General features: G+C 38.7%; 1 protein-coding gene across 1 annotated transcript; it reads left to right on the forward strand.

Moving 5' to 3' along the window:
• Window positions 1-885: 885 nt before the first annotated feature.
• LOC145775127 (stomatin-like protein stl-1) lies at window positions 886-9,505 on the forward strand. The gene is made up of 9 exons (XM_082586339.1): window positions 886-1,174; window positions 1,438-1,537; window positions 4,621-4,752; window positions 5,279-5,409; window positions 5,638-5,719; window positions 6,169-6,267; window positions 6,796-6,875; window positions 7,475-7,603; window positions 8,112-9,505. The coding sequence occupies exons 1-9, from the start codon at window positions 914-916 to the stop codon at window positions 8,319-8,321; spliced, it is 1,224 nt and encodes a 407-aa protein (XP_082442465.1). The 5' UTR covers window positions 886-913; the 3' UTR covers window positions 8,322-9,505.
• The last annotated feature ends 404 nt before the right edge of the window (window positions 9,506-9,909 follow it).

A 9,909-nucleotide genomic window follows, 5' to 3' on the forward strand; every position in this document is an offset into this window, starting at 1 on the left:
GTACCAAGAATATTTACTATACTAAAACTTCTTGTTGAAACACGAAGTTTTAGCCATTGCTAACAAAATCAAGGCTAAGTTTTGATAATAAGTAACCACGCCAATGGTAAAAATTCTTAATTGATATAGAACTATTGACCACAGGCCTTTAAGCTGGTTTATTTCCCGGCCACCAGGCATGACCTACCAGACCTTCTTTCCGACAGCCAAAACAAAAAAAATCCGTTAAAAAGTTGTGTTTTTAAAAATCTGTTAAGTGATAGGCTATCGTGTTTTTGCGTTCAATCAAATAAGAACAACGCAAACAAGGACGTTAAATATATATATTCGCAGTTGCATTTAAATGCACTGCTTCCCAAGTAGAGAGGTGTAGACCTAGTCTTCGAGTTTTTACTTTGCCTTGTTTGTGAAAAAAATGCGCATGCGAGTGTAGAGAAAAACATTTCGAATACCAACGAAATGGAGATATGTTGGCTTGTGGAAGCTGGCGACCAAACATGGCCTTCTGGCGCGGTAGTTTCGGAGACCATTTAGCGGGCCATGGCCGCCGGGAGCTTAGAGGCCTGGACCAACAAAAATGTTTTGTTTCACATCATAACTTTAAATGTGACTTGTTTGACTTGTGATAGTTGGTCAATGGTCATTAACAACATTTTTCTTTTCGCCCTTGCAATGATAATAATAATAATGTTAGTTTTTATATAGCGCTGTATCCATCGCAGAATGCGTTGCTACACAGCGCTTTACAAGGCAGACATTGTCAATGCAGCCGTATAGAGGCTCAACTGAGTACATTATGATGTGTGCAGACTGTGAAGCAAGAAATTATCGTTAAAACGTGTAAGATATTGTTTACCAGTTTATACTTTGTGTTTGTTTAGGTGGGCCTTCCCTTGATTATACTTAATGAAAAATGGCCAATTTAAGTTTTACATTGACCCATGCAAGATTACTTCAAAGACATTCTTTGCGGAGCCTTTCTCAATCAATAAATGGAAATGTCTTCTCTACTGTTGAAGCTAATCAACTTCAATCATCTTACAATTATGCCATGGTCATAAAAAGGAACTATAACACATTCAAACCACCTGCAAACACAATAGTCATGTTTGTGCCACAGCAAGAAGCTTGGGTCGTGGAGAGAATGGGAAAATTTCACAAAGTTCTTTCACCGGTGAGTTCAAAGTTTTTATTGTTCAAGTTTTGGGGGAAATCTTCAGAAGTTAGATTTAAATAGTTTCGGATTTAGTATTTTAATTTCCCCACTTTTACAATACGTATTTTCTGCACCCTTTTGCTGTGGGGTCGAACTAGTAACCTGCTGATGATGAGTCAGATGCTCTCTCTCAATTTGCTCTTGCCAATATATATTATCGTCTTTGCTAACGCTCACTACTTACGATTTGACTAAGTCCTAATGGCTTGTTTGCGTTTCAGGGTTTAAACATATTAATACCGATCTTGGACAGGGTTAAATACGTGCAAGTGTTGAAAGAACAAGCTATCAAGATCCCGGAGCAAAGCGCTGTGACAAGAGGTATATAGGCATTAGGCTGGCACAAAATCTCGAAAAAATTTTTTTTTTCTTTTAAATTTTTCGTCAGTTTGGAATATTGTTCCTTTTGGTAAATGTATCTCCTACACCAAATTTCACAAAAAAATATTAACGTTTGACCCTGGTTCACCTGGTTTGAATTTTTTCAAAATATCGAATTTTTGCTTATCCCTGAAACTGCTCACCCGCTATCTTCTAATGCACTCTAGCATCTTAATGGACACAATAAGAGGCAGTAACGCAAACTTGTAGCAAGCAAAGTGGTTTAATTAGCAACTCCATGAACACTGACACATGTATTACTCTCAAAATGTCGAAGTCTACCACATTTCAGTAATGATTTTCTTTGTGCACCCTTCACGTAGTAAATATATATATACTGCTTTCAGTTTCTTGAATCATTTGACGATGTTTATCGATTTTCACAGGCCAACAAAACTTTTTTTTATATAAAGGCAGGACATGTGAGAGTCATTTTAAGGTATTTCGAGGCCCCTGATTCTGAAAATGCACTAAGTTTTCTCGAATTGGCTTTAGTTTTTGAGTTACAGCAAAAATATTTTTTTTGCAATTTTGAGCCCCTATAGATTTAACGTCGTGTCGTTTACTACATAAACAAAACTGGAAGTAATCCCAGGCACATTTCTGAGTTGTATAAACGCTATTTGGAACCAATCACGTTGATTACAACCCAAACAAACAGCTATTTAACGTTTACTGGCTTAGTAACAATCAAAATATGATGTGAAGTAAGCCTGAGGATACAAGATGTAGAATATATAACTTGCGTTTTGCATTAATATATTTGTTGATTTCAACAGTCTCAGACTTAGACTACTAAGTAAGCTACAAAGTACAAACAAAATGCATACATTGTTTTGCTTAACAAACTAGACAAATAAGCAAAACAAAGCTATCGATGAACAAACGCAACTCTTTATTATGATTGGCCGACTGAGCAACACCCATCAAGGTACGAAGGCCATTTATATAATTACAGAATATAAAGTTATGTTCTTCAGTAAAGTAGCTGCTTAGAATTTTATCCTTGCTGCGGAAGAACGTAATCTTGGCCTTGGAGTCAAGAATGCCATGTTGATCGAGATGAGGAGCCAAGATTGCAGCTACCACTTTTGATAACTAAATCTTTAACTACTACAGTAGGTGGTAGAAATGGTTTTAAGAAAAAAACTTGATCTTGCTCCAAAACATTACTGAAGGTATTGAGGTTACTCTCAGTCATGCCCGTTTTCCTATTGTTTCAAGCAAATCACCACTTGAAACTAGAGAGTGCAAACAAAAAACAGAAATAGCAACGTCCATGCAATGACTGCCTTGCACACTCCATGTAAACATGATGTTCCAACTTCCTTCGAACATCCTCACCGTGCAGAAGTATCAATTTTCATGGTGATTCCACGGCTCTCTTTATGCCATGGCACTCTGAACTTCTTAGCCTTGAGCCCAGAAACGGGTTTGAGTGCAATGTTTGCATACTTTAGGAGGAACCCAGGACTTATCTTGATCACCCAGCTTCATGTCAAAGTAATAATAATAATGCTTGTTTTTATATAGCGCTGTATCTATCGCAGAATGCCTTGGTCCTCTGCGTTGCCTCATGCAGCAAAATATATCTGGGTTGTTTGTACAGCATCCTACTTGTCAAAGGCATATTATATTTGCCTAGATGCCATTTATTTAGCCTATAGGCTAGACCAGAAAAAAACTTCTTGCAGCAAAGACTTGGCCTTAGCAAAGGCTTAGAATAAAACTTCATTTGTACAAGTATCCATTTCAGTACGCCTTATACCTTTTCAATATAAAGCTGCATTCATAAACACATGACTTTCGGGATATTTTTCTTGTGATGTAGGCCTACTGATTCACAACTGTTTTCATTGAGTATTTATGTCTCCCTTAGGTTAAACACAGTTCATTTCAACCTTTGCTTGCGTTTTGAACTTTCGTGCAATATGAACCAATTGAACTAGACAAGTGCAATTATGACATCATAATGGTGAACAGGGCTGAAAATAAGTAATTTGCTAATTGAAATCTTTTGAGAAACGATTTCAAAAATATGTTCATTGTCGAATATCTCGAAAACTAGAGCCAATTCGAAAAAACTAAGTGCATTTTCGGAATCAGGGGCCCTGAAATACTCTAAAATGACTCTCATCTTTTGTGCCAAAATTTTTTTGTTGGTCTATATGTTATAGATTCACTGACTGCGAAAAGGCTGTAAAATCAACTAAAATGACACTAAAAGCATGCACTATTAGTGACTCTCAGACTTGGAGTAGGGTGAAGATGTTCCACGTGGAAGTTAACAGAGGAAGTGACGTCAAAATCACGTGGTCAAATTTTGAGAAATCCTCTCTTCAAATACTGTTAAACCACTTCGAAATTTACTAATTTTTCAGAAAAATTCAAAACTTCTCCTTGGGTGAACCAGGGTCAAAGGTCAAAACCCAACAAAAATTTTTGGTTTACAAATATCAGTGAGCAAAATGGAACATTATTCCAAACTGACAAAAATTTTAAAGAACGTCAAGGAAAATGAGCCACCCTATTAGGCATGCTTGGCATCTACTATACAGATCCAGAAATCCGCAGAAACGCTTTTTAGTTCAACGAAGTTGAACTAAGGTGAACTCCACACTTTCACACTTCGCATATTTCTCGAGTACCCCGATTCGCAAATTTAGTTTTCTTAAATTTAAAGAAGCGTGTTTATGTTTAGTCAGGCAGAATTCATTACAATACCATGGGAGATTTTTGTGTAAGGCGACGGAAAAACATACTACTAGTGTCAAGTCATCTTAACGCTTTTAAGTATGATTTATTTTAGACTCTGAAGCACTCGCTGCGAACACTTCGCATGCGGAATAAAATATTTTCTATTTAAGGAAAAAAATGCCGAGCTCAAAATACAAAAGTTCAGAGTAACTCATTTTCAACAAACGTTTCGAAAACTACCCCGTTACACTATTTTCGTCTTCAGTGCTATCGATTAAGATCATTCCCATTTTCTCGTCATAGACATTGCATATCTTGCATTGCAGATAACGTGGGCTTGCACATTGATGGGGTCTTGTACGTAAGAGTTGACAATCCGTATAAAGCCAGCTATGGCGTGGAGGATCCCGAATATGCTGTCACACAACTCGCTCAAACAACGATGAGATCGGAGATAGGTGAGTTGGTGTTTGCTCACAGAAAGCTTGTGCTTGGTTCCACTTCTCACTGCTTTTACTTTTTATCGTACACGAGCAATCAATGTGTTGACAATATTTCTTGTAGCAACTGAATGCCTCGTAACATTTTTTTTTTGCATCTTGCATCAAGCAAACTAGGCGATTCGGGGCCAGGCCCATCTAGGTACGAGAACATTATAATAATTGTGATATGCGGTGTTATCTGCACAAAACTAAGCATAGAAAAGTCAGTGATCCATGTTTCTAGAACTCTGGTTATTTTCAAAGGAATTGCAACGCAAACAAACATGAGGTATCTGGCTAGGTGACTCAAAGTGACTCCACTTTTATAAAAGTTATTACTTTCGATGTTGGGTTATTTCTGTCCTGCATCGTACGATCCAAACTCTTTTCAATCTGTCTTGAACTCGATGATTGGAAGCAGAGTATACTATACAATACATGGTGTGTGTCCGCTAGTGTGCGTACAGCTGGTGTTGTTATTAATTTCGTCATGTCTTTCAAGGCAAACTTACACTGGATGCAATATTCCAAGAAAGAGAGTTGCTCAACATAAACATCGTGAAAGCGATCAACACGGCGTCAGAGGAAGCCTGGGGAATCAGTTGCTTGAGATACGAAATCAGAGACATAACGGTGAGTGGGTTAGCAAAATTACGCTGTCTTGTCAGTTAGCTGCAGTCGCAAATTCAACATAAAATACGCCAACTTTATTTCAACATAAAAATCGCCAATCAGCACCATTTCATATGTGTGAAACAATACGCAAGTCTTCATATCAACAAACCTACCTCATTACGTTTTAACGTAGAGTAGTATTATTATCATAAGTATTATCATTATCATCGTATCGTATTATTACAGGTGCCAGCACGCGTGCAAGACGCCATGCAAATGCAAGTGGCTGCTGAAAGGAAGAAACGAGCACAAATTCTCGAATCAGAGGGTAAATCTTTTTGACTTTATCGTCAGTGTTGCTCAGTTTCGCTTTGCGCAGACTTGAACTTTTGTAGCGATTAATGCGTCTATTCTCCTTTTGACAAAAAACTGCGATATTGGCGATTATCGCTTTGCGGTTTAATTTGTATGCGAGACCTACTACTTCTTTAATAGTAGGTTGAGTTTCTTGCAGCATCTTTGAGCCAGTGAAACTTAATGTAGTATTGAAATCAATGCAACTTTTTTGGGTACGTGCGCTCATTCAAATGGGCTTTAGGCTTTAATTAATGTCATCATCATCATAATCCATCCTCGGTTTGTTCCCCACTAGTGGGGGTGGCCGATTGTTTCCGCGCAGCGATTGTTTTAATCCCTTTTCTCCATTTCACCCTGCAATTGTAAATAGTGCTGCATTTGCTACCTACGGAAACTCTGGTACATTTTATTTCGTTCCAGGTACAAAGGAATCTGCTATTAATGTCGCGCAAGGTCAGAGGGAATCTCAAATCTTAGCTTCCGAGTCGGACAGAATAGAGAAGATAAATCAAGCCGAGGGTAATGTCTTCGTGTCTATTCAATCTAAAGTGTCGGCGACGTAACCGCTTAGTGTGAGGTCTTTTACAGTGTTCCAAAGTGCGCTGGTTCGATACTGCTCAAGAGTATGCGACTGTGTCTTTAACACGATACTTAAAGGCATCCTGAAAGTAATGTCTTCAGCAGTTTGGTCGATGTCTATCTGAGCATCATCAAGCTTTTGATATTCGATTGTTTCCCTGTGGTATAGTCGTCGCTTTAATTTTATGACACCGCCAAGTTGGCACTGTCTGGTGTTTAAGTCAATGGAATACAGGCCCTTCATACTACGAGATGACAATGTACAGAGAGCAGCCCTTGGTTATACAGCCTGGCGTCTGCACTTCGCCGTACTCAAAGGCAGCACTGTCTGCCAAGCTCCAACGCAACATATCTGCACCAAAGCGTGCAATTTCTTTCAGTTCAACCACACTTGGAAATACTTGCATGTTAGATTTAATTAAAAAACTTAAACTGCAAGTTGTCAAATTTTCTTTATTTGCTTTCTAGGAGAGGCTAAAGCAATCCTTGCCAAGGCGGAAGCCAAAGCGAAAGCCATTCAAGTTGTTGCAAGCGCCCTATCCATGGGAGTAAGTGGTCGTTTAAATTTTATTGCAAAATTTTAAGTTTCAATTACGAAAAATATTACGCCAGAAAACCAGCTGCAAACGTTGAATCAATGTAAATAAAGTCTGGTGTGCTAGTTGGCATTAGCTGGGAAAACGCTGTAGAACCCAGCCAGCAGATGTCTTTTTTACATTGATTCAATGTCTGCAGACATTTTCCGTCTGGGACAAGCACTTGAACCGTTTTAGACCGAGTGGTGAGAACATCTGCACTTCGTTCGACAGGACGTCGGTTCGACACCGCTCCAGGGCATGCGGTTGTGTCTTGGCGTGCCAACATAATTGAAGTAGTTGCCTTGAGGTCTGCATGTCCCTCCATCACTTTCTGTTGTGCTGCATTTGTTGTTTACTGTATGTCGTCGCAAATGGTGCAAAATAAAACAGGATTATGATTATTTTTAACTTAAAACCATCTAAAAAATGATTGATTGTTATATATTAACATTTTTTGAAAGGCCGCTTTGTTTTGTTGAAAATCTATCTCACAAGCCTATCACTTTGATTTGAATTTATTTTTTCAATGTGCATTGATGTCAGTCAATACATTTACCATTGTCGTTTAGAACGGCTCGAATGCTGCCAGCCTCACAGTAGCTGAGCAATACGTCCAAGCCTTCGGCAACCTTGCTAAGGAAGGAAACACGGTTCTTCTGCCCACCAATGCTGGTGAAGTTTCAAGTATGGTTACTCAGGTATTTCGCAATTTCATGCTTTGAAATCAGTTAGTGTGTTACTGTTAGTGACTTAGTTCTACATCCGATGTAGATGTCTTAACGCTTTACAAAATTCAGGCAACTTTATTTCAAGTACATAGTACAGCACATTACTTAAACTTAATTTTAAACATTTTTATGTTCTTGTTTTAACCCGATAGGGTGTCGAACCCGCATCCACCGATTAAGAGGCGGACTTTGTGTTTATAGCTAGCAATTAAATTGTGTATGAAAAATTATATAGGCTACATCTCTAAAATATTGTATAGACTACGTCTCAAATAGAATCAATATTAATATATTACATCAAGAAATGTATTCTCAAGATGTCCGAATGAGCTCACAAACTTTGGATGAAAGATTTTAAAAATTAAAGCTATTTATTTGCAGTTGCATTTTATGGCGTCATAGCAGATGAGCTTCTGTTTTGTCACAACTCGTGTCGGTGCCGTGTTCTCATTAACAAGTACTGTGCTTTTTCTTGCAGGCCATGAGCATTTATAGCACTTTGAATAAGCCACCCTCAGCTTCACCTGGTGCCGCGGGTATAGACAATGTTTTAGAAGAGGCTTACCGAAGCAACGCAGGCGATTACACTGGTTCTGAAGGCAAAGTTACCATCGAAGGAAATAGTTCTAACGAAAAAGAAGAGTCAGGGGACAATAGTAACGATAATAACCCTAACAAAGGATTGTAACAAATTGTCCATGAGGCGAGCTAGGTAATATGAGGCATGCTGCATTTGTTCCAATTTCTTGCGTGCCGGACTTTAAAGTGGAGCTCTCATCACAAATGTTCCTTTTTGATAAAAAAAATTTTTCAAAAATTACATTTTCTTGCATAATATGCATTTAACATTGCCATGCACGAAAATACAGGGGCATGACGACTTAGTAAAACACAAACATTTTTGTTTCAATGGTTTTCTCAGCCAGCGCTAATCGAATTTGTACCTAATCAATTTCTACCACGTATTCTCTATAGTAAAATTTCCATACAATGTGGACTACGGACGAGACCAGTCATCGTCCGTTGCACGCGGTGGTCGTTGCATACGAAATTGATTCGAGGCGTGCAAACAAATACCAAACAATCTTCTAGGCTAGAATTTACATCCTAAATAAATGGTTTTCTGTCATATATGTACTCATATGTAGGCTACCCGTTTTATGTGACTTCTATTGTGTGTCTCTCTACAACCGTGCCACAGTGAGATGTTTTATGCTTCAGTTAAAGTCATTCATTGTCCTAGCCACTATCCGATGTCTCAGTTTGTTAATCGATATTGATCAAGACTGTATATCTGCTGTTAGGTGGCTCCCGAGATTTATTTTCTTTTACGTGATTTCTATTTGATTGTACAATGTAACACTTCCAGTTTGTGCTTGGTCGAACATCAATATTCCAACCTTGGAACCTCCATCGTATGCTGACATTTATCAACATTATCAACTGTTGTGAAGATGGACTAATCCAACAAGTTACCTTCAAGTAGCGATTCAACAAAACACAATGATGTGTAGGTTTACATTAATCTGACCTTTCAAATACACCGTGAACGAAGTTACTTTTGTGTGTTTTAGTGGGGTGGGGGGCGGGGATCACCCCCCTCGATTCGAAAATGACTTATACAGAACGTAAAGTCGTGGTACAATACCGTACAGAAACAGGTATGCCACCCCACCACAAACTTCCTATTTTACAGGTTTTGTTATTTTGTTTGGGGCATTGTTTCAAAACAATGAGATAGAATTAACCGACTTCGGTCACAAATAAGACTTTAGACGCCGTGCAGCGTTGCCAGATGTATCGTGGCTTTTTGTGCCACTGGTTGAATGCTCAGTAACTGCAATTGTACCCCGCGCTTAATTAAAAAAAGCATTTCAACTACCTGTGTTTGATTCATTACGACGGTGCTGGTAAGCAGTAGCGTTGCTGGGGGGCCAGGAAGGACTTTTGGACCTGGGAACGGAATGATTTTAGAGGTTCGCGACTTTTATAAGGGGCCTGGGAGCTTTAACAAACCACTTTGTATTTGAAAATAGTGTGTTTTTCTTGGAAGGGTCCGAGTTAGGGTACGAGAATCTCATTAGTTCTAGGCGTAGATTATCCCCTCAACGGGTCTGTTAACAGTCGTGTTAACAAGATGGATCGGAGGGGACCTGGGTTCGGAAACCTTCCAGGAGCACGGTACGAAAACAACGCTGATCCTTTAGGCTACTTTGATATCGCGTTTGCATCCAATCTATTCGAGACAATTCATAATTTTTTAATAAAAACCACCT

This window comes from Aplidium turbinatum, chromosome 8, assembly GCF_918807975.1.
Source record: "Aplidium turbinatum chromosome 8, kaAplTurb1.1, whole genome shotgun sequence".
NCBI lineage: Eukaryota > Metazoa > Chordata > Ascidiacea > Aplousobranchia > Polyclinidae > Aplidium > Aplidium turbinatum.

Coding starts and splice junctions, on each gene's coding strand:
- LOC145775127 (XM_082586339.1), top strand. CDS start 914: ATGGCCAATTTAAGTTTTACATTGACCCATGCAAGATTACTTCAAAGA. Junction 1,175..1,437: donor TTCACAAAGTTCTTTCACCG/GTGAGTTCAAAG, acceptor TTTGCGTTTCAG/GGTTTAAACATATTAATACC. Junction 5,720..6,168: donor ACAAATTCTCGAATCAGAGG/GTAAATCTTTTT, acceptor ATTTCGTTCCAG/GTACAAAGGAATCTGCTATT.